The sequence below is a fragment of the Vespula vulgaris genome, chromosome 17, assembly GCF_905475345.1.
Source record: "Vespula vulgaris chromosome 17, iyVesVulg1.1, whole genome shotgun sequence".
Taxonomy (NCBI): domain Eukaryota; kingdom Metazoa; phylum Arthropoda; class Insecta; order Hymenoptera; family Vespidae; genus Vespula; species Vespula vulgaris.
This window is the reverse complement of record NC_066602.1, coordinates 4356606-4381201: the sequence shown is the minus strand read 5'-3', so window position 1 is coordinate 4381201 and position 24596 is coordinate 4356606. Positions and strand designations below refer to the sequence as shown.

General features: G+C 30.1%; 4 protein-coding genes across 8 annotated transcripts; 2 read left to right on the top strand and 2 right to left on the bottom strand.

The window, feature by feature from the left end:
* The first annotated feature begins 5540 nt into the window (after positions 1-5540).
* LOC127070266 (uncharacterized) lies at positions 5541-7072 on the top strand. Its single transcript, XM_051007998.1, has 2 exons — positions 5541-5576; positions 5679-7072. Exons 1-2 carry the CDS (start codon positions 5565-5567, stop codon positions 6774-6776), a joined length of 1110 nt encoding a protein of 369 aa, XP_050863955.1. The 5' UTR covers positions 5541-5564; the 3' UTR covers positions 6777-7072.
* Positions 7073-10818: 3746 nt separating this feature from the next.
* On the bottom strand, positions 10819-12641 carry LOC127070267 (proteasome subunit alpha type-5). Of its 2 annotated transcripts, XM_051007999.1 has the most exons (4): positions 12496-12641; positions 11544-12104; positions 11310-11456; positions 10819-10986 (listed from the first exon to the last, which is right to left on the bottom strand). In XM_051007999.1, the coding sequence occupies exons 2-4, from the start codon at positions 12102-12104 to the stop codon at positions 10888-10890; spliced, it is 807 nt and encodes a 268-aa protein (XP_050863956.1). In that variant the 5' UTR covers positions 12496-12641; the 3' UTR covers positions 10819-10887. The 2 variants fall into 2 exon arrangements, with proteins under 2 accessions (XP_050863956.1, XP_050863957.1); XM_051008000.1 differs by lacking the exon at positions 10819-10986 and having other exon boundaries at positions 11107-11456.
* A 355-nt stretch (positions 12642-12996) lies between these two features.
* LOC127070268 (DNA-directed RNA polymerases I, II, and III subunit RPABC4) lies at positions 12997-14164 on the top strand. 2 transcript variants are annotated; one of them, XM_051008002.1, is made up of 4 exons: positions 12997-13160; positions 13382-13474; positions 13555-13617; positions 13908-14164. In XM_051008002.1, the coding sequence occupies exons 1-3, from the start codon at positions 13100-13102 to the stop codon at positions 13575-13577; spliced, it is 177 nt and encodes a 58-aa protein (XP_050863959.1). In that variant the 5' UTR covers positions 12997-13099; the 3' UTR covers positions 13578-13617; positions 13908-14164. The 2 variants fall into 2 exon arrangements, with proteins under 2 accessions (XP_050863959.1, XP_050863958.1); XM_051008001.1 differs by lacking the exon at positions 13908-14164 and having other exon boundaries at positions 13555-13706.
* Positions 13863-24337, bottom strand: LOC127070265 (serine-protein kinase ATM). Of its 3 annotated transcripts, none has more exons than XM_051007996.1 (18): positions 23970-24322; positions 23751-23892; positions 23262-23676; positions 22822-23172; positions 22354-22738; positions 17825-22248; positions 17367-17693; positions 16988-17293; positions 16691-16905; positions 16277-16617; positions 15723-16198; positions 15401-15630; positions 15204-15320; positions 14979-15134; positions 14731-14876; positions 14553-14659; positions 14177-14455; positions 13863-14080 (listed from the first exon to the last, which is right to left on the bottom strand). In XM_051007996.1, the coding sequence occupies exons 3-18, from the start codon at positions 23647-23649 to the stop codon at positions 13902-13904; spliced, it is 8427 nt and encodes a 2808-aa protein (XP_050863953.1). In that variant the 5' UTR covers positions 23650-23676; positions 23751-23892; positions 23970-24322; the 3' UTR covers positions 13863-13901. The 3 variants fall into 3 exon arrangements, with proteins under 3 accessions (XP_050863953.1, XP_050863952.1, XP_050863954.1); XM_051007995.1 differs by having other exon boundaries at positions 23755-23892; XM_051007997.1 differs by lacking the exons at positions 13863-14080; positions 14177-14455; positions 14553-14659; positions 14731-14876 and having other exon boundaries at positions 15013-15134; positions 15196-15320; positions 23755-23892; positions 23970-24337.
* Between the last annotated feature and the right edge of the window lie 259 nt (positions 24338-24596).

The following is a 24596-nucleotide window of genomic DNA, read 5'->3' as shown; positions in this document are numbered from 1 at the left end:
AGAAAAAGGGACACTCAGTCTTTACTTCGTCTCGTTTCAAGCAGACCACTAATCGTACCCTTGCCCCTCTTATTTCGATAAAATCTTGCTTTATGACGTCGTAACTCAGGTGTCGGGTTTGGTCACGAGGATGATTAGTCGAAAATAAAAAGTTGGAATAATTATTAGCCCTTGGCTAAATTGTTAGTCTTCTTTCGTTAGGGTAATACGAGAATGTTACATTTTTCGTATCCAATGATTACCTACCACCTTAATATCCTTGAAATTTCTTAATTATTTCTTCTTATATACAAAATTTCTGCGCAAGTAGATATTTTCTTATCATTTTTATTTCAATATTTTTTCTAATTTTTCCATCCTTAGAACGTTAATTTGGCGTACTTTAATTTTCTAAACTTTCTATATTTCGAATCTCCACTTGAAATCTTTCAATTTCGTCATTTTCGAAACAATTAGTTTGATAATATAAACTTGAAAATATATTAAATTCGTTATCAAAAGAGAAAATTCTTAGGTCAATTAGTTTGAATTCGATCATAAGATCTAGACAGATGACTTCTTAATTAACTCGTACAGAGAATTAAAGGATTGGCAAGCAAGACACGAAACTTTGAATCTTGTAGCCGGTTTTAAATCAACTCGTTGACTAATTGCCAGCGATATGTTATATACAACGTACGTGCATACCTACCACGAATTCTCATCCTCGAATTTAATCTTTATAGCACGTGTCGACTCAAGCGTAAAATTTTGTCTTAAAAAATAAATGAAAAAAGGAAACAAAAATCATAATACTTTCAAAAAGAATTACGTTTGATGTCGAATAAAAACAAACTAGATCGTGTTCTCTAATCTATAGTTATCGAACCCTTAGCTTTCAAATTGGAACATGTAAATAAAGTTTTGTTTTTATTCGTAAAAGATTCGGGACGATTCGTTCTCTATGTCCATTCGAAAATTATAGTCCAAACCTAATACATATAATGTATAAGAAGCGCAACCATACTATATTTTTCTAACGATTTAGAAACAAATAAAAAATGAATAAATTTTAACTAAAATACTATTCGAACAAAGTATATTTCAACGAACCTTCGAAGAACTAAATTACGAGGTTACCATCACGTCTACCAATTTAATTGCTCTAATCGGATTCAGACGCGTGATCCGAATGTAATTCCGTTAGCAGCTGCTCTGCTCCAAGGATTGTTTGTGCTCTTTCTCGAGTTTCTTTATTTATATATATGTATATACATATGTTTTGATTAACCACACATTTTCTTTATAAATATTTCGACAAATTCGAGAGTCTCTCGTAAAGAAAAAATTGTCGTCGAATCACTGATCGTTTATCGTTAATCGTTTCTGTACGAGGAACCAGCAATTTTGCAACAAAAACTAAAAAAAAAATCAACGATTATGATTGCATAAGTACAAATTATCAATATAACGATTTTGAAAGGACGATGTATGCATGATCGAAAAAAAATGCATTTGTCGTCACATTTAGTAAATTACTGTTGAATCTTATTTCTTCTTGGAGTGACGTAAGAGAGTGAGAGAGTGCAAGACTGTGTGTGTGTTTATGAGAGAGAGAGAGGGAGAGAGTGAGAGAGAGAGAAGGGAGAGAGAGAGAGAGGATTGTCATGTAGCTCGTAATTGGCTATCGGGTTGGTCGCGGGAGCAGAAGCTCTACTGCTTGATGTCGCCGTCGATATCGGTGAGAGCTCGCCGACACGACGTCGAGGAGTGCCGAGGTTCGAACATAATCGCGACACGTTGTCGACGTGCGCGTAATACGACTCAAATTACATGTACTCCCAGACCCGATAATTGTGTCTTCAACAAATAACAGGACCATCTCTCTCTCTCTCTCTCTCTCTCTCTCTCTCTGTCTGTCTGTCTGTCTGTCTTTCTCTCACCCCCACTTTACACGCACACAATCACTATAAAATCTATCCTTCACGATTTCTCCCTTCATTGAAATATAAATTTCGTCTAGTCGTTAAACCGAAGTTAAATGAATATGAAAATGTAATAATTTAAAAATTATTTAGATCTTTATATTTGTTCTCTTCAGACAGAGATAAATCTAGGATTCAATTAAACGTTTTATTCATTTATTTTATTGGAGGATCGAGGTTTCTTTTAAAAATTGTTGTTCTATCCCGAACAAACCTAACGATCAGATTTTTTTTTGTTCTATTCCATGGTAGAATAAATTTCAATGTGGATACAAAGCATCGAAGGAATGTTTGTAATTAATTCATCAGTACGCGTTCTATTTTCCAGGATGTAATTTTCGTTCGGAGATTACACGCACGATATTAACAGGAGAACGCTACGAAGATTTCTCTTCGATGTTCATGCATATATACATACATATATATATATATACACACATACAATATGTATATATGTATATATGTACATACGCGAACGTTTCCTATTTCTCCTTCTATGTTCTCTCTCTTTCTCTCTCCCTTTCCTCTTCTCTATTTCTCTCTTTTCCTTCCACTATACATTCGATAATGTTAGATGAAAGTAGCTACATTATTCTCTTAGCTATGATGAACATCACGTACTCTTTCGATAGCAGAGAAATCGATCGGAAAATAATATAATTTAGTCTAATCAATTTTATGTGTATCATGATTAGAAAACATCAATTTAGTGATTAAGGAAATATTGAATTAGAATTGTTAGTATTTTTTGATTAGACTCGTTAATCCTTCGTAATCTAATTTTTGTTAGGATCGTAATAAAACGAACGTTTGTTCATGTTTATAAAATAAAAATTATATAATGTGAAACTTACAGTATAACATATATTTATATAAATACTAGTATAAAAATATACTATATTAAGTATATAACTTTCAAGAATATTAACTATCGTATCGTAGTAACGATTAATAACTAAAACGTTAATTCTCATAATTTTAATTATGCTAAACATTCGATACTCAACCTGATGCTTAAAAATAATTTCTAAATACAAACCTAATAAGATGAATTTAAAGATGAAGAAAGGAAATGAAATATATAAATAAATAAATTATTGCGAAGTTATACATGACTTTATAAAGACCTTAATGATGGCGAGATCTTTTGGAATGAAGCGGCGTCACATAACTTATTAAACGCACGAGCGAGCATACCGCTCGCAACGGGAACGATTCTTGATGAAGCTTGCCTCGAAAAGCACAGGTCGTAGCCTTCGATCGTTGCACGGTAGTTAGAACGCAATTAAAGTTACATAATCTTCCATGGCCGGTCGTTTTTAAAAGGCTGAAGGGCTCGACTCTTACCCGACGGGCATCGACTGCCATCAACGACGCATTAGTTGCCATACGGAAAGAGAAGAAGACGTTTTGCTGAATTCTTTTCTTTTTTTTCTTTTCTTTTTTGTACTTTTTTCTTTCTTTTTTTTTTTTTTAATAACTCTTGCACCTGCGATCTCATCTTCCAACGAGAGAAAAATTACTAAAACTACCACAGCTTATTTGTTAATTCGAAAATAATAATTCTATTCGTTAGTGTTTTTAATTTTTTTCATTTTGCAATAATAACTAAGTAAAAATAGGTTTCAGTTGAACGTTATTTTAATAATTAAAATTTTTCAGTAATTGTAAAAGAAGAGATCTATAGTAAAATGGGTTCGGTAGTTCTAGAGGTGTTAGCTTATTGATATACCAATACTCTTGATTTCCTTACGGAACTAAAAGTAAATAACCAAAAGAAGGGATGATTAATAAGGTAGAGAGAGAGTACATCAGACTGCCTGGAGGAACTCAAGCGATTACTTTTCCTTGAAAAATGCATGAAGTTCGTGCAACTATAACATTATTTAACTCTTAGGGGGATTCATTCGATTCGGTATGTTAACAAATTTCTGCCGAAAGTTATTTTAATTACCTTTCACTTTTCTCTGATACTTAATACATTATCTTATCATTTCTTTTTATTATATACAATTGTTTTATATCGTATCAATTAAATGTGAAATTTGACTGAAATTAATAAAACGTTTTAATCCTCGAGATAAATACACTAACTCAATTATGATTTTTATATACATATTTTTGTACTTTTTATCTCGTATAACGCTACGATCATTGACTCGTAAAACGCGTAAATACCATTGGACGTTAAAAACTTAATTCTCACTTTCCTCTCGAGATTCATACCATACATGTGTTATAATAACACATCTTTTTGATTATTATCAGATTATGTTTATCGTAAAGCAAGTATGTGAGAGATGCATTTGCCAGCTCGTGCTTTTGATCGTGAGAGTGCAACTAAATGCACCGTAAACTTATAATTGTGGTAAAATCGACTTAATCGAAGAATCCTGTCAGAAAAAAAGAAAACAAATACAAGACAAAATTACATGATACGAAATGTGTAGTGCAAGTTTTGTAAAAATTAAATTAAAGTATACAGTAAACTTTGAATGTAAAACTTTGAAATTGCATGCCATTATACATGATTAACATAATCTATTTTGGTATTAGAGAAAATTGTCTAAATTGAAATTAAAAATATTTGAGAAAAATCTCTTGTGTGAAAAATAAGCGTAACGAGAAGGACGAAGGGCAAACGGATCGAACTTCATTGCATTCGGATGCTCGAGCAGCGATTAATAGCTTGAAAATTACGAATTATCTTTAGCTAAGATCAAAATGGGTTCCGCTCATGCGACCGTATTAACATACAGCATTAGCTATTCGACATGCGAACAAGTACTACGTGTTCACCGTTTTACTCGGATTTCTGCATTTCTGTAGCAATTATGGCCGTGCTACTGCTGCTGCTGCTATCCGTATCCATTTTTTTCTTTCTTTTTTTTTGTTTCATATGTTTTTCTTTTTTTCTTTCTCATCACGCGACAAAACCGAAATTATTATAAATCTATCACATGATCTATCACAGCGTATAGATAGATTTGAACAAATATTTTTTATATCGATCCGAATAGAAAGAGTAGGTCAATCCTTCTCTTAACACGTGGAACACTGTCATGATTTTATATATATATATATATACTTTCTTTTTTAGAAAATTAGAAATATATTTTCTAATTATAGTAAAGTCTAATTTAAAAAGTATGATAAATTTTAAAAAGAAAAACTTGTGAGGTTTCTAAATATGATGATTTCTAATTTCTAAATATTTTTGTTAAAGGATAAAATTATATTTTTACATTTATATCAATGATCAGCAAAAAACGATGAAAGATATTATAAGGAATATATATATACACGATCTAATGGTTTTTTAAAGATTTGTTGAATATTTCGGACAAATTTCTAAATGACGAAATACGTAAGAGCGATAATCGATGCGTGTGGATGCTTCCGGTTTCACCGCGTAGCACTTTTTGCAAGTACATACAAAATAAGACGAGCGAACGTAACGCGATCGAGCGACTAGGTTGTGTACAGGGAAAGTTCTAAGGCATTGTACCGACGCATAGAGCGTAGTATATAAGGCAGAGATTAGAAAACGAAGCGGTTCAGTCGGTGGTGGTCCACGTTAAAAGACGTGCGAAATCGAGAATGAATTTGAAGGTAAGGAAGGAAAGTACATTTGTCGAGTCTAATCCTAAACTTTATCAATATACTTATCGATATATATATATATGTATATATATATCTTTTGTCTTCTGTCAGCTGGCAATTGTCTTAGCGACTTTAGTCGTATCGGCAAAATGTACCGAGGAAAAGGGAAAAAAAGTGTCAGTAGAATCTAAAGAATCGGAGCCATCGGAAGATTTAACAAGAGCCGAAAAGAAGACGGAAAAACGTGGTCTGGTGCATAGCTACGGTGACCTTGGTGGTGGAGGAGGAGGAGGTGGTGGCGACGGAGGTGGTGGTGGATCCTATGATCATCACGAACAGGTGAAGACAGTAACGGTGGTGAAGAAAGTACCGGTACCTTACGAAGTAACGAAGCATGTGCCTTATCTGGTTGAAAAACACGTGCCTTACGAGGTGAAGGTCGGTGTACCACAGCCTTATACCGTTGAGAAACACGTCCCTTATCCAGTGAAAGTCTTTGTTAAGGTACCAGTACACGTACCTCAGCCGTATACCGTGGAGAAGAAGGTTCCATACGAAGTGAAGGTACCAGTGGATAAGCCCTATGAGGTGAAGGTTTATGTACCACAACCTTACACCGTAGAAAAACATATCCCAGTACCAGTCAAGATACCAGTACCACAGCCCTATACCGTTGAAAAACATGTACCTTTCCCAGTGAAAGTAAAGATACCAGTACCACAACCCTATCCGGTTGAAAAACCAGTCCCATACGAAGTCAAAGTACCTGTTGATAAGCCTTATCCAGTTCCAGTACCTAAACCTTATCCAGTACACGTTGAAAAACCTTATCCTGTACCTGTTGAAAAACCGGTGCCCTATGAAGTGAAAGTACCTGTTGACAAACCATATCCTGTCACCGTTGAAAAACCTTACCCTGTACCAGTCAAAGTACCAGTACCTCAACCTTATCCTGTTAATAAACCTGTACCTGTACCTGTTGAGAAACCTGTACCTTATCCAGTCAAAGTTCCAATCGACAAACCATATGTCGTTGAAAAGGAAGTACCTTATCCCGTCGAAAAGGAAGTACCTTATCCCGTGAAAGTTCCAGTTCCTGTACCTGTTCATGTTAAGGAGGAATCAGGAGGAGGATATGAAGGTTCAGAAGGTTATCAAGGTCATTCGGGAGGTTATGGTAGTTACGATTACTCCTCTCATCATGGCTGAACACCGAACTTCATTTTCATTATTCTCCTTAACTTTATTATCCCCATTTCTTCAAAGTCAAAGAATTATATCCAAGAATTCTTTCGATAAAAAACTCGAGAATTCAATATGGATTTAACGTTCCAAAGAATAAATAAATTAATCAATTCGTCGAATAATAAGGGACAAAATACTTACTGTGAAGTATGCTTTATATACGAAATAAATGAACGATATAATATCTAATGAGATCAAGAAAGATTAGAAGAGACGCTTGAATATATTTTGTATGTCGAACATTTTAATAAATATTTTATCTACGTTGATGCCTTTACGTTCTTTTATATTTAATACATTCCCTGCAACAAAGATTATGATATAAATTACATAATAATAGTAACAATAACAATAACAATAATAATAATAATAATAATAATTATTATTATTATTATTGTTATTATCATAACAACAATAATAATAATAGTAGTAATAATAATAATAATAGAAAAAATGATGAAACTTCCGGCACAAAGATAAATCGAACTTTCGAGTTGGATTTGAAAAGACGTTTCAAGGCAGACGAGTAGAGCCGAAGAAAGTATCACTTTCTCCTCTATTGAAAGAATAGCAACAGCATCTATGCACACGTACATACATACGTACATATAAAAATACATATTCGAAGAGTCATACTCGAATGCTCGTAATATATACATCGGCTATAATTATGAACAAACTGAAACCTAAGATCGCATCTCGTCGATTTCCTTTTGTCGAGATATGCAAATCGTTAGATTTTCATAACATATAAGTGAAAGTAGATCGATTATTTATCTGTATGTATTTCATCGCTCGAAAGGTGATAGTAAGACTTATTTCGAACGTTTAACACTTTGCATAGACTCGTAACGTATATTTATGTTTCTATTCATATCTAATGATCGTGATTTGTAACTATGTAATTCATCTTCAGAATTGTGAATTCGATTGATGATTGTGTTCTTTCGTGTTTCTATTCAAATTTAATGATCGTATTTGTAACTATATAATTCATCTATAGAATTAAATGTAATAGATATTAATTGAAATTAACAGGTGAAATATTACTTTGAAAATTGTTAAAATAAAATGTAAACGTGGCCGATATCATTTATCTAATACTTATCTAATGTCTCATTTTTATTTGATAAATTTAATTTTGATGGATCCTTTTTTTAAACTAATTTTATAATATTAACTGATATAATTAACATATGTATACATGGACATTAATGTGCTGGGAGAAGCACATCATTTTTTCTAATACTCTTTTATAAAAATCAAAAATTATAAAATGAAAAGAACCTTATTATTTGATTTATGTTGATATTCTGTAATATAATTTTTCCAAACAGAACATTATATATACTAAATAATATGTAATACAATTTTTATCTTATAATATATATATAATTTATACTAAATATAATATTTTATTTACCAAAAATTAATTCAGATAGTTTTTATAAAAAAAAAATAAATAGATTTTTAACACACACATACATACGCATCAGTTACATGATATTATACAGAGTCAATGATTGTCACAAGTAATATTTTGACGTAATCGAAGATAGAACGCAATTACGAAAGTGAAAGATAAAAACGAATCCCGATTAAGGAATCGACTCTCTCGCTAAATTATCGAATTAATTTCTTCTTACATCTTGTAACTCGTCGTTGGAAAACGAAATATTTTTTCAGTGCGGTACTCGTGAGTAGTAGAAGCGAATGAACGCTTTTGTGAAAGTGAAAAAAATCGCGACGATTCCACCATGCGTAAATTATAGCCGTGTGCGAACTCTTTCCTAGCTCGTTCTCGGTATATCGTTCGCTTCCGCTTTTCTACATTGAGTCTCAGTAATAACTAGGAAGAAACTTTCTCATTTAAGTTTTATCCTATGAATTTTATTTATATAAATAGATATTTTCACAAAACTATCTATTAACTAATATCTATGTACTAAGCTAATAATAATAATGATGACGATGACGATGATAATAATAATAATAATAATAATAATAATAATTTCAGATACCAATATAAAATACTTAATATATTATAGTAGATTTAATTATTATAATATAATTAATATAAATAATATAAGTAACCAATACTATTAACTATTAATACATCACATGTATCATTTAAAAGTAGTTTAACTTTTAGTTAATGACTCTAAAAAGAGAATAATTCAACGTGTTTACGACAAGCATAGTAAGTCAATGACTCGATCCATAGTGAAAGCAAAGTAGTAATGGCATGTTCAAAATTGTCCAGATCGTTTTGCGCCTCTTGAACGTTCTCGCAATAAAAGACAGATAACGGTCTTAATTGCGATCGTAAACGACATTGCTCGCTTTAACTCTCCCTTTTCTAATCGTCTCGAATCACGCTTGTTTTCCAACTAAGACGTTCCTGTTCGATATTCCAAAAAAAGAAAAAAAAAGGGGAAAATATTCTTATTAAAGAATCAATAATAAACGATTTTAGCTTTCGTTTGGTTAAAAAGATCAAACTTTTGCTTGTTTGACTGAGAAAGGATGCATTGAAAGAAAGAGAAAGATAGATAGATCTGAGATATAATAAGAAAGAGAGAGGAAGAGAAAGAAAGATGAAGAGGGTGGTGAGAAGCTTAACGTCCTTATCCAAGTCGATAAATGGTGGTGGTGTCAGTGGCGTGAAGCGAAGGCAATTATCGTAGCGAAAGTTGAACGCAATGGAGAGGAGGTCGGGCAAGGATGGATTCGGGTCGGGGTAACGGCGTTGCTGCTCCAGGATCGGGTGTGAGGTCGAGTGTTTGGCGTCTGATATGACAGGGTTAGCTCCCTAGGGATTCTCAGAGACTCAAATGGGACTATCCTCCCTACCCCCTGTCCTTCTCTCTCTCTCTCCTCGTCGCAGTTAATTACAGAGTCCTTCTACCAGAGAGTTCGACCTTCTCCATTTCCTTCCTTCCGTCTATGCTAGCTATGAGAGAGAGGGAGAGAGAGAGAGAGAGAGAGAGAGAGAGAGAGAGAGATAAATAGATAGAAGGAAGCTTTTCTTTGATCATCTATTCTCCTTCTTCTTCGTCTTCTCCTCTTCTAAGTTTCATTTTTAAAGATACAAAATGAAAGTTTTAATTAACAGTCAAACTCGAAATATCTTCATCCTATCTATCATCTTTATTGGTTTTATCATTTTAACATGAAATTCTTACAAACTCTAATTCCTATTTGACTATATTTCCTGTAAAATTTCTCACGTGTATACACTTCGTATGACGGTCGATTAATTTCTGACAGTAATATCAGACTAGAAGTTTAGTGCGCATGACACGTTTTCAACAGAGAATGACAGAGAGTTACAGGAGATATGTACGTATTTTAAGAGAGTCTACCACGATGAATGGCCGGTGAGAGAGGGATTCCCCCGTGGGAATCCGAGCGAGCGAATCGTACTGGGATTGAACGCTCGAAATGGAATAATATCCAATAATCCGGGAGCCAAGGGATAAAAAGGGAGGACGTTTTATCGGGACATCGCAGCGGCGTACCGAGTGTTCACTGTGCTTCCACCCATTTTCGTCGAGCTCTCTCACTTTACTCGTCTTCTCTACCTTTCTCCTACCTCACAACCCATTCTATCTGTCTATCTCTCTCTCGCTCGCTCACTTTAGTTCCCTTGTCTCTTGCAAACCGAGCAAAATTAATTATTGATTTCGGATACGCGCATTCACAGCAGGCGCTTTTAATCGAAACCAAACCACCCATCGCGACGGCATACCTATACCTTCCTACCCTACCTCTTCTCTTTCATGCGAATCCATCTCTCCAAATTTCACTGGGATATATCGGACATCGGTTTTTGTTCAAAACTTTTCTCTGTGATAAAACTCTACTCGTCAATATCGTTCTCAAATTTAATGTAATATTGAAACATTTTTTTCCATGAATAAGTAAGATCTTTCTTCTTCGTCGCTTGAAACAAATTATTCTTACGAAGATTTACAGTTGAGAAAAAAGATGTTTTAGATTGATATGTTGACGATAATAAACATTTATTATTTTATTAAAGATATAGAAGATTGGAGACAAAATTAGGATGGTATTATTCGTTTATGGATACTGATGGTCTAAGGACAGGGTTACTGCTATCGGATCTAGATTTCATAGAGTCTTCTCTCGATGTTGGTAAATCGTCGATCAACTAGATAAAATAATATGAACGATTTATTTTACGAATTAATCAAATATTAGAGTAAAGTATATAATGGAAGTAGGAAAACAAGGATGTGGAATATTTCTTTGTTAAGAAAAAGAAAGTACGCTTATTCGATCCTCTTCTTATATTAATCTTCTCGAAAAAGAAAAAAAAGTTATATAAGAAAACTTCGCTTAGCATAGAAACACACATACCAGATGTAAACTGTAAATACAACTTGTAGCATTACTTGCATAAAAATGCATTTCTTTCAACTCGTAACAATTTGTTAATATATTTTAAGTATCTTATGCAATGTCTTTAATCACCTCTTGCAATTCTGCCTTAGTAAACATGTGAAACAGTTGTCCTGGTGTCATTGTCATCACCTCGATGTTAGTGTCGTTTAATTTTTCTTCCATAACTTGCTTCAGTATTGTTAGTGCTGCCTTTGTTGCTTCTTTCAATGTCATAGACTGTGAAGTAAACAGAAATATAATGAGATTTAATGTAAATTGATATTTTGTATGTATGAATAAGCTAGTTAATAAGTAATTTTCAACCTTATGATACACTTCTTGGAGATTTTGTTGGGCACCTTCGCTTCCAGAACCAATAGCCTTCGCATCGAATTGAACAAAAGTTCCAGATGGATCCATGTGATACAATTGTGGCCCTTTCTCGTCTATACCCGCGAATAACATTGCTACTCCAAAAGGTCTAGACATTGCACTTCCATCGTCATCGCTATCTCCAAATTGTATAGCTAAGTTTGACACTGCTTGAGCCGTCGATTCTACTGTCATTCTTTCGTTGTAAACAAACCAATGATTTTGGCATTCGACACGAGCACGATCTATCATGGTCCTAGAATCAGCCATCAAACCAGATGCCGCGCAACCTATATGCTTATCTATTTCAACAATTTTTTCTACTGTCGTTGGTTCCATTAATGGAGAAGTTATACGTTTCTCAACAGCCAAGATTACACCTTCATTTGTGGCAATTCCAATTGCTGTAGAACCAAGTTTTATAGCTTCAATAGCATACTCAACCTGAAATAATCTCCCCTCTGGAGAAAATGTATTTACACCGCGGTCATACTCAGAACGTGTAAGGAACATCTGAAAAAAAATAATATTAATTAAAAACTTTGTTAAAATGTATCATTTATAAACAGATATTTAATTTAAAACTAAAGTCTTCATCTTTTCATTAGTATAAAAAGTGTAATTTAGTATAAAAGTGAGGTTAATCAATACTATAACTACATAAACAATAAAATTATTCGGTCATAACAAATGTTGTATTATCATTTTGACAATAATTATATTAAAATAAATATAAATATATAAATAACGTTATAATTAAAAGGTAAGAATTATAAATAAAATATTATGAATTAGGTTAATGGAGAATGACAGGGCAAAATGAAAATGACTATTACTCGGTTAAAACGAATCGGAAAAGTGTTGAATATACTTTCAATTATTTATTCTATTTAATGCTATTTACCGTTATAAATATTATACTGTTATATTAAAAAATAAACTGAATACACTTCACAATCAAATTGTCACGAACGCTAGTTACTACCAGTTACCGAAGCAATGAGTTGAATAAAATGGCGGGGATGAATCTCAGTATCGTCTCTTTAACATTAAATACCCTGCTGAAATAATCCAATTAAATTTATTTGATTTCAAATTTAATACTTTTATTTTATTTAAAATTTTATTTTATTTTATTTTATTTAAAAATATAATTAAATCATATAACAATATTATATTTCAATAATATGCTTTCATTATATTCATCAACATCTTTTTTAGGGATATATCACCATACCAGTAATAAAATTTATAAATAATAATATTATTCATTTAGATATTAATTATTTATTGTTTCACTCTAAATTAAAGAATAATATATTTAATAAACATATTCAATAACTATTTTACGTACGTTCGATGAAATATATCAATCAGATCATTGAAATACTTTTAATACATATTGTAGTCGCTAGATGTGTTACTATCGCGATTATATACAACAACACATGATTTGTGCAGTTTAATCGAACTTTAGGTTACCTCCTGTCGACAAGAGATAACTCGTAATGGAATCCAGTAGTAAAACTGAATCCACTCCTAAACAAGCAATGGTGTATATTTGTGGAGGTACATTATGTGTATATGTATATATATATATATCTTTATATTTTATATATATTTCATTAATTTTTTTCATAAATACTAGCCAGAAACATTCTTAATACTTTTGCCATAAAGCAATTTTTATTATTATGTTGATTGTTTTTATTATTTATTGGTCATAAAAGTGAAATAGAAATATTTACTTATTATTATATTATAACAGCAGTAATAATTTATGTTTATAGAATGCCATCATGATAATGAAATTCGTCCTAGAGATCCTATTCGATGCAGAGAATGTGGCTACAGAATTATGTACAAGAAACGTACTAAACGATGTATCCTTTTTCGTTATTATCTAAAGAAAAACATGAATTTATGTTAATGATATTATTTTTTCCTTAATAGTTGATTTTAGTGGTCGTGTTCGACGCACGTTGATTATTGTACAACATAAAGTATCACATTACAATATATAAGTGTAAGCATTAAATTTAATGTTTTATAAAAAAAATAATTTATTTATTATTGATTTATAAATAACTAATAATAATGTGTTTTTACTATAAATTATCATATACTTCATTAAAAACCTTAACTTAATCGCCATTAAACTTTAGATGGTTAACCTGTTATTGTAATGATTACTTACTAAATTAAATGTGGAACTATGTTTGTAATACTATGACAAAAAATGTTTGTAATACTATTGAATAAAAAAATATTTTTTTTTATTTAATAAATAATAATTAAATTTCATAAAACTTATAGATATGGTTGCCACCCACAAAATAAACGACACAAATTAAACGGATCACGTGCTTGTTGTATGAGTTGTTCAACTTGGCCAGATACACTAAATACTAAACCTTCTTCTATACCTTGCAATTTCTGTTCTATCCTTAAGAGTGCCCTTTCTGCAGTTTTATTTGTTTCACTATGAACTATTAAAAAAAAGACAATTTATTAGAAGAATATATTTTGCTGTTACAAATGTAATTAATGAATATATATTTATAGAAATAAAATTCGTCTCATACCTTCATCACCTTCAGAAGACATTGCTGTATTACCGGTTTGAAAAGTATATGCTTTTGCAGGAGTTATAGCCCACGTAAATAGAGGGTCATAAAGAAGTACTTGAAGCAATGTTATAATTATTTGTCTTTCATTTCGTAATACTGTCAATATTTCCTCACACCCTCTTCTCATAATACCTTCCACACCTGAGATTCCCATTGCAGCTTCAATATCTCTTGTGAGACGGAATGGTATAGTTTCAGGTAGCGGTAAGACCTTACCTTGTTCAAATGCTATGCCTGTTTCAAATTTCGATCAATTTGTTACAATTGTACATATTGTACAATTCACTCTATAGTGTATTTTCATATACTTTATCATGCGTATAATTCTTACCAAAATCTATATGAATCACTTCTGCAGTCAGCTGATCCATTAATATATTACCAAGATGTCTATCTCCTAAACCTAATATATACCCTGCTATAGAAGTTGTTGCTACACTGGAGAAATAAATTATAATATTTTATTAATAATAAATAAACAAACTTTGTAATATTAAAAATCTATTTACCTGCGTGTATAAGCTAATCGTTTTTCATACCACGTTTCAGGCGATGGATATTTCTCAATAAAGAAATGATGAAAAGCTGGACGCATATGTTTACAGCATTCTAAAAACTGTTGCAGTTTGACATCATTTGATTTCTTAGAAACTTCCTAAAATTGTATACGTGATTATTATTTATTTTCAAAAATGAAACGTATGTAATATGAAATATTCATGCATATATGTAAATATGAAATATTCAATAATCTTACTTCCATCTTTTTTCTACATATTAATGCAGTATAATCATTTGGATTATATTTCTTATGAACACCAGAAATTCCATCGGTACCTATCAATATAGTTGCAATAGGCATTGTATTATGGCACCATTCTAATATACCTGATCTTTGTGTTAACGGTACTACCTGAATAATAATACATACATACATACATATAATAAAGGTTCGTATTAAATATAATACATACATTTTTACCTTGTATGTTCTAATTTTCAATTTACGTCGTTTCGCTTCTTTACTCATTTCAAAAAGTCTATTCATTACATTAAAAACTTGTTGCATCACAGCATCTTGTCGTAAATCATCTTTTCCCTGTAATAAGAATAGTTTAATCATTAATAATACTTTTAGGTGTATGCAGTTTACATGTGTATTTCATATTTAAGTACAACCTTCAATAATTGTTCTCTTTGTATTCCATCACTGCCAATACAAATGATCTTTTTGGGAGCATTCACACCTCCAACATTCTCATAAGTATCAAAGTATTTAACAATAGTAATTATATCATTATAATTTCCATTGCATTTAACATTAATGGCTAAAGTAGGTACAAATATATTAGAAAAATCTTTGATCTTTAAAATTCTTTGACCAATAGGTATTTTATATGATGTACCACCTGTATATATAATTATAAATGCTAATTAGAAAAAAATATAAATTTTTAAGCTTTATTTTATATAGTTTGAAATTGAAAAAAGATATACTTACGTTTACTTTTATCATTAGTTTCATAATTAGCTAGCATTACCAAAGAGTAAGATAATATCTCCATTTCTTGAATAATGCAAGATATTTTCGATGAAGTTAATTGTTTTAGAAGCCTTTTAGCGCCCAATATTCTGGGTTCTTCTTCTAATTTTTTATTTTTTTTAGTTTTAAGAAATTCATAATCACCATATAAATTTTTTAATGCCAATAGCACAGGTAACGTATGATGTGGATGATCCAATGCACAACGCTCTAATGTTTTATTTATTTTGACAGAAAATTCATCAGATACGTTATTCATGTGTGCTGCCAATTGTGGTACGAGTGGTAAAAATTTATATGATGGTATCTTATCTAAATTTTCTTCTAGTAATTTATTTACTTCTTTATTCTTTGCATTCTCAAGCCAAAGAGCTATCAATCGGAATACTAACAGATTGTAATCTTCACTCTGATATAATGTTAGTAAATAATATCTAAAAAGAAAAAGAGAGAATAGTCAAACTTTAATCTTCACACACACAATATTTCAAGAAATAATTTTTTATACATACCGTACTGCTATTAAAAGATAGTTGTTTTTTTCCTTTTCAATATTTTGTAGTTCAGCAGTATCATTCGTATGTTGTTTTTGACTAAGTATCACTGCTCTTTTAATATCTGTATCTTGTAATGTCGAATCATATTTGACAACACTACATGAATATTCTACACATTTCTTCAAACTCTTAAATTGTGGAGATTTCATATACATTTTAACATGTTCAAATTGAGCATCTGCAAATCTAGCCAAAGCGACTTGTGTGTCATGTACATTTTTAATAACATCAAACGTTTTGTTTTTTATCGACTTACTTATTTTTATTGATTCTTGATAGTAATTTTCTATGACAGTCTATAAATTAGAAATATTGTTAACATATTTTATTTTCATTATTATAAATTCAGAATATAATCGTGATCATTACCTGAGGATTTTCAGATTTTGTTTCAGCCATCCAATTTCCATAAATACGAAGAACGCGGGCTTGCAAAACTGGATCTATAGATTTTCTATGAATTAATTTACGTAAAAGGTATCGACTGATTTCATAATCATTCCTCTTCCATGCCAATAAGGATTCTTGATAATCCAACAAATCTATAAATTTTGAAGGTACTTCATTTTGTTTTGCTAAGGTACCTAATAAGAAAAAAAAGAAAACGTATAAATAACACATAGCACTTTTAATAATATAAGTAATTATTATACATCTCATATATACCTAATGCACGTGCAGCTATTTGTAAATGTCCTTGATTTCGCGCAATTTCAGCAATTTTTATATGCGTGTCAACAAGTTCATTTTTGATAATAGAATTATTACATAATGTATCATTTATTTGATACATAATAGATCTCTGTGTTAAGATTGGCTCAGTGTATTGAAATTCGTTAAAATTTGTGATATCACATTGCTGCCACTTTCGCAGAACTTTAGAATAATCCTCAGATTTTGTTAAACATAGTTCTTCTATTTCGGAAAGCATTTGAAGTTGTGTTAACTTCCCATAAATTTCTTTATTATACTCTGCAATATAAATTTGTTAAATTATAAAATATAAGATTTAAAAGATTGCATATAGATTGCTATGATTTCTTACCTAAATTAATATTAGATAGAGCTTTTATTATACACACTCGTGCACACTTAATTGCATTTTTGACACCTAATTCATCTTTTTCGTGAAAACATCTTAATGCATAGAAGTGATATAAATAATAGTCAGATTCGGACAGTTTTAATTTCATATTGTTTCCACATAGAGATTGCATAATTTGAGGAAATATTGGTATATCCCAATTACTAAGTCGCCATGCACATTCCAATTGAACATCATTACTCATTTCTTTGGTAGATGTACTCATTGTAGATATATAATGTCCTAATAAATAATGAAATCCTAATTGTTGCAATGCATCGATCATCTCTATAATATAAATTAAATGGTTGATTAGTAAAAATCATTTGATAATATTACACACACATACACACATATTGTATATGCATATATATATATATATATATATACACACACATATATATATGCGATTGGAGTACCTTCAATAGCTGTTTTATTGCCAGAAGATAGTTCTATATCTTTTATTAGTAACACTTTATCCCACTCATGCATTTGTATGTAGTATTGAACACGAGAGAAACTATCTTGTAAATGTGAAGAACCACAACCACGAATAGCATCTGGATCACCAATTTTGGAGGAAGCATCTCTAAGAATATTTTGTAACGTTCTTCCAAGTACAGGGTCACATTCATAGGCATAATCAATTTTGGTAACTGTACTAAAATCACGAGGTTCTATCAATAATGATTCACAAGATAGTTCTGCGTAAAGGCAAGCAGTAAAATATGCCGAACAATATTGAGCAGCTTTGGCTATGTATACAAAGTCCAATTCTAAAGGAATGTTTTCAACTGCTTGTGTCCTAATAAAATTGACTAAGTTCAACATAAAATATACTATATTACGATCACAATGTACAATGTATTGCGATGAATGGAGTAAACCATGAATAGACTGATTCTTATCATTGAAATGAAAAAAGAAAAATCCGTTAATACGATGAGATACTGTGATTGCTAATTCTTTATTAATATACATTATTAGAAATATGATTCTTGGTAGTATTAATTCGCACATTTCTATGCTTAATTTGCAAACAGGTATTAAATCTTCAAGGTAATAGTCAGAAAAACATTCAATGATATTGCATGTGATTTGTACGATCCATTCAGCATAAGGAATATTTGATGTCTCTATCCAAATTGAATTATCCTTCTTAATATATTTATCACAAGCAATTTGATCAAGGGTTATTTTATTCTTGTTAAGATTTTTTACTTCATGTATAAATGGACGTATATAATCTAAACTTAACGGAGATCTTGAACAATCAATTAACACTTGTCGTATTGCTTTAAAGTTCTTTTTATCTAAAATTTGTTGTCCCCATATAGATGATAGTATCATATCTAAAGCATTAGCACTAGCCGTACGAAGTTTGATGTTATTATCAATTAAAAATTCTGTTAGTAATGTTATTATTTCGTATGTTAACATATTGCTTATATCTGCATTCTGCTTTAGACAACTCTTTTTATTATAAAGAATTGTTGTTCCTAGATCAATAGGACCTAATTGTCCCAGACATTTTGTAGCTTCTATCGAAGTGGCTTGATTAGATCTTTTAATGATCTCCAATAATCTACATATCAATTGATGTAGTAAATTATAATTTTGCATAGAACTATTGTCCAGTTTATTGTACAATTCTTGTAATTCGTTTCTTCTAGTTAATAATTGAAGCTTCAAATATGCTACACTTTCCATATTACAGTTTACAATCTTTTGATTTGTCGCATTTAAAAAGTGTTGAATTTCTTCCTCTAAATTATATTTTTTTCCATCTTTATATTTCAGAGAATTATATACGTTCAATATTCGTTGAAATTTTGGTAGATTAGGAAATGTATTTAATTTTGCTATTGCATTACTAAACAATTCATTCTGTTCAATTATCAAGTACTCAAGTAGCTCTATGGCAATAGGTGTTTTCTCCAATTGAGCAACAGGAACTAACATGGTAACGTAATAATTCAAATGTTTTTCAATTTCTGCATGTCGTTCAGGTAAAATATATTTCAGGAATATTTGAAAATATTTGCAGGCTGTTTCCGATAGTATATCATTTTTGTCTTTGATAAAATGAATTAAACTATAACTAATTTCTCTGATAAGATATATCGATATTGAATCGAAATAATTAAATTTCGATCCTTCCATTATAATAGTACAAAAATAGATATACTGATGTAAAGATTTTAACTTGTGTTCGGTAAATTTCATGTCATAAATATTGTTTACTAGATTCATCAATATTTTCTGTAATTTATTTATTCCTTTGGTTGCCAAATAATATTGCAATGATTTAGAGGAAATAAAATGTTCTTCTATATATTGTAGACAATCATTCGCATCAGTTTTACTCAAAACAGGTGGATTAGCATATGGAAATTTATATTGTAATTGAAACATTTGATGAAAATGTTTCTCATCGTGCAATCTCATAATAATATTTACAATAATTTTGTCAAAATTAGTTTTAAATAGATTAGAAAAATCTATATCGATTGTTTCAAAGTTCTCTTGATTTAACATCAGTTCATGAAGCAGATCATCTGCACGTTTAGCATCGATAGAATTCTTTTGAGTCTTTTGACAAATCAAAGAAAGTAACCATGATAAGACTTGTGCAAAAATATTTTTAAAAACATCATTGAAGTTATATCCAACATAAGTACAAAGTTGTTTTGCATTCGTGATATTGAAATTCTGGATCTCAGTAAACACTATAGTATTAATATGTGTTTTATAAAATTCTTCTTGAGATTCACATTGAGTCATTTCCCATGGAAATGTTTGCATGGTATGATTCATCTTCAACCAGTACGATAACATATGAGCCAGATTATCTTCATTAGATAGCACATGTTCCGATTGCTTTCTTATACTATGCAATAATTTTTGTACTGTTTTTAATTTTACTTGTTTATTCTCCACCAATTGTAATATTGCTACTAAAGCATTGCTTTGAAGCGTACTAGAAGTACAAATAATAGTTGCAAATATTAACAATGCACTCGCTGTTCTAGTTTCTATTTCATCCATTTCGTTATTATAACTTCTTTTTTCAATGGATAGTAAATTAATAGCAGCATTTTCCAATTTCTCAAAAAAGGAAATTTTCCTTTCATATTCTATACATTTTGAAAAATATAATTTTTGCATACATTTAATTGCTTTTAATCGTAATATATGAAGAGGATTCTGCATATACGTTAATAAATTTTCAATAACAAACCATAATTTGTACTGACACTGAGTATACTGTTTATGCCTCATTAATAATGGTTTAATTTCAATAATTCTTGCAAGACATTCCAAGAAATCAATATGTACGATTGGTCCAAATTTCTTATTATTAAGAAGCTTACAAAAATTAAAGATGGTACTCATTATTACAGTTAGATCATAATCATAACTGGCAGTATATTCGATAAAATAAGGTAGAATTTTGAGTACGTATCGTACATATTTTTCATCTTCTTTACATTTTTGGAATAAATCCAATAGAAATAAAACTGGAGCATCTTTATACTTTTCATGTAGCATCTCTTTGTCATATTGTGTGAATGACTCCAGCACTATCATTGCCATTTTAAAATCTATTACAAATGACAAATCATAATTATCAATGGTCATCAGATTGCTCATTAAATCTAGTTGAATTTTTGGTCTTTCTTTTCCTGTATTCATGCAACAAAATAATGTCAAAGTTTTTATAGTTTTTATTCTGATAGTATTCAGGCTACATATATCATTATTCTTGTAATTTACTTGGTCATTGTTGGAATGTTTATTTTTATTTTGAAATATATCAAAATTATCGTTGTAACGGCGAATTTCGTGATAGGTGAAATTGTTGTCATCTTCAATATTAAGTAAATCAAATAAATTTCGTAATATCTCTGCAGTCGACAAAGAAATAATGATCTTTGTCATATCTGTATATGCAGAACAAAACGTTTTGTATAAAATTAGAAATGCTTTAGTTATATCGATGAGATATTTATGATTATTTTTGGACAATTTAATGTTTTCTAATAAGCTATAAGCATGCTGCAAACAATCGTTTATTAGACACATAATAAAGTGAATTTCGGTATCTTCCATGAGTATATTCATTTTTTTCACAGTAGTCGCAACTTTACCTGCAAGTGTAATTTTCATTATTATCGTTCGTATATCATTGTTTTCATTCTTTTTATCGATAATATCATATAAATACTTTTTTAAAATTACAAGAATATCTTTCAAATCTATTATATTTACGTTTGCTTTAGCAAGCGACTCTTGTAAATGTTCTTGCGAATCAACAGTCTCTGTTGTTACCATTGTGAATAAATTAATTTGGAATGTTAATGCTAAATTGCATGTTTCTATATTTTTATAAGATAAGGATTGTGGACAGTCATATAGAAATTCCTGTAAATAGGAATCTTCACGAATAGGTAAAGTTAATCCAGATGTTTTAAATGTTGTATTATTTTCATGAAAGAATTTCACTGGAATACCAATCAATATATTACACAAACTTTCAATGAATATTGTCGAAGGAACTTTAAACCATGGAGTGTTTAATAACCACTCTATGAAATGTAATTTAACAGAACGCGTATTTAACATTGACGAATGTAAATTCGTATTAAACATTGGTACGTCATCCGGTAGAGGTGTATTTTCGCAACATAGTATTAATGTTTTTAAACTATTAGGAGACCATCTGATCGTTTGAGACATATATAAAGCAAAAAGTGAATTTGTATTTCTCATCTTTCCATATTTTATGAAACACTGAGCAAGTCTATGTGCAGAGATCTCACTTTGATTGGTATTAAGAGATCTGTAAAATAAATAATAAAAAGATACGTAACAATATCTGATACAAGTATTACTCTACATTCAATTATATAAATGATTTATTTAATATAATACAATAACTAAATACCTTAAAAGATTATCCCATATGTTATACCAATGCACATTGTATCTTTCAGGAATATTCAAAAATAATTGTCCTATTTCCATAAGAACAGTACATAAGTTATACAAACTGTCTATAACTTTAACATGTTTAGACGATTGCGTTAAATAAGTATCCAATATTTTTAAAAGAGATATAAAATCATCCGATTTTATTCTTTTAGGATATTTTGCAAAGAGTACTGTTAATATTTGAATCATGGGCCATGCTTCTTCTACATCATCATGATCTATCATATCAATTGGACTACTAATGGAAATGCATCTTCGTTTGACCGGTTGTGAATAAAGTTCGGTAGAATTACACAATCCCCAAATAGTACCAGGGTTTTGAAGCACTTGATTGAATACTTTAGAAAAATTATACAAAATGATTAGTTTATATTAAGCAATATAATATATACAATTTTATTGTAAATAAATAAAGAAATACCTTCGCTTGCAAATTGCAAAAAATGTTTGGATAATATTCCTTTTTTAGAATCTTTCAAAATTATTTCGTACATGCTTCTAAGTATACTATTCCATGTAGACCAATTACAAGCAAACGCTCCATCATTTTCTTGATGAACTCCTTCAGGATGATGAATTTGTACAAATAGTAGCATGAACTTATATTTTTCATCATAGCTATTTAAACCAAATATCTTTGGCAAAATATCTTCACTAAATTGACATAGCATTATTCTATTTTCAGTTGCGATTTGATGACACATTGTATTAGTCAGTTTGTAAGCAGACTCTTCTATTTGTTCCAAAATTTTAGAATCTGATAAAATACTTGCTGAAATAGTAAATAATAATAAATAATATTAAATATAATGCAGAAACAAATTTTATATTAAAAGAGTTATTAATGATATAAGATATTACCTAAAAATGGTAATAATTTTTTAACTTCTAATAATATATTCGAATACATATATGCATATTGTATTATCATTTCAATAGTATCTATTAGAATACATTTGTTGATAGATGCAAATGCATCCTTATACAAACTGACACATGCTGTTAATAATTCTTTCCATTGCTCTGGAGATATATTTATTTGGTATAACCGAACTGGAATTATATAAGTAATTAATATATTCAAATAAGTATTGCAATAAGATAAATATTTTCTATTCTGCAATATCTCAAGCACCCGTTGTATTAAACCATTGCATTTTAAAGTCAATGTTCTAGATTCATGAGAATAACGTATCGTATTTAATAAAACATTACAAATGTTTTGTCTTTTCATATCAGTTTTATTCATATCTTTCGTAGCAAGTCTATCAGCTTCCTATACAAAAAAAGAAAAAGGACAAACATAATACGATACAAATACGTCAAAATGATTACAAGCAAATGTAGTACCTACGTATAAAATTAGTTTATGTATGATAGTAAAAATATTCCACCAACTGACAGTTGCATCGTTGTTATCTTCAGAATATTTACTTATTTCATTAATTATCTCTTTACTCCCATAGAGTTCCAATAATAGCGAAATACATTTCTAAGTATAAAGAAGAAAAATCTTGTACATCTTTGTTATATATGTTTTCAAAAGATACAATAATCAGTTTGCTTTACCCTTTTTTCTGTTACTTTCGTACTATCGGCAAGTTGAGCAATTGTAATTACTTTTTCCAAAACACGCGACATTTTCATTACACGTTAATGAAGAATCACATTTCAGAAACTATTTTGACAAAGAGAACAATCACATTGAAAAACTCAATAGTTCAGTACGCACGCTTTTGTAATCGCGCTCTTACTTAGATCTGACGTTAGTTACTTTTTAATCGATCACAATCGAGAAAATTAATTTATTATCGTTAATGTTTCAAATTAAATATGATAAAAATATATTCTAATAATACCAAATATAAACAAAACAAAAAGTAAAATAATACAATATTTCTTTATAATAATGTTTCTAACTTCATGTTGAACTAGAAAAAATAAGGAATAACAATTTTCCAAGAAAAAATTCTTTACTCTAATCTATATTTAATAGTTTTTATTCAAATAATTCTTTTATCGTATATTTATACAAAATAATTAAAAAAGAGAGAAGGAAGAAGGAGAGAGAGACAAAGAGAGAGAGACATAAAGTAATTTAAATTTAAAAATTATAGAAAAAGCTAATTCGCGTACGTTATTGGTTGAAACAAGCTACAAGAAGGTAGTTTCTTAGCGTTGCCATTGGTTGTTAAA

Excerpts from the sequence above, each read along its gene's own strand:
- LOC127070267 (XM_051007999.1), bottom strand. The coding sequence starts at position 12,104 with ATGTTCCTTACACGTTCTGAGTATGACCGCGGTGTAAATACATTTTCT. Across the intron at positions 11,457-11,543 it reads TCCAAGAAGTGTATCATAAG|TCTATGACATTGAAAGAAGC; the intron begins GTTGAAAATTAC and ends TTTACTTCACAG. Across the intron at positions 10,987-11,309 it reads CTAAGGCAGAATTGCAAGAG|TTGATCGACGATTTACCAAC; the intron begins GTGATTAAAGAC and ends TATTTTATCTAG.
- LOC127070268 (XM_051008002.1), top strand. The coding sequence starts at position 13,100 with ATGGAATCCAGTAGTAAAACTGAATCCACTCCTAAACAAGCAATGGTG. Across the intron at positions 13,161-13,381 it reads AATGGTGTATATTTGTGGAG|AATGCCATCATGATAATGAA; the intron begins GTACATTATGTG and ends TTATGTTTATAG. Across the intron at positions 13,475-13,554 it reads CAAGAAACGTACTAAACGAT|TGGTCGTGTTCGACGCACGT; the intron begins GTATCCTTTTTC and ends AGTTGATTTTAG.
- LOC127070265 (XM_051007995.1), bottom strand. The coding sequence starts at position 24,047 with ATGAAAATGTCGCGTGTTTTGGAAAAAGTAATTACAATTGCTCAACTT. Across the intron at positions 17,694-17,824 it reads CAATAAAACAGCTATTGAAG|AGATGATCGATGCATTGCAA; the intron begins GTACTCCAATCG and ends TTTATATTATAG. Across the intron at positions 16,906-16,987 it reads AATAGCTGCACGTGCATTAG|GTACCTTAGCAAAACAAAAT; the intron begins GTATATATGAGA and ends TTTTCTTATTAG.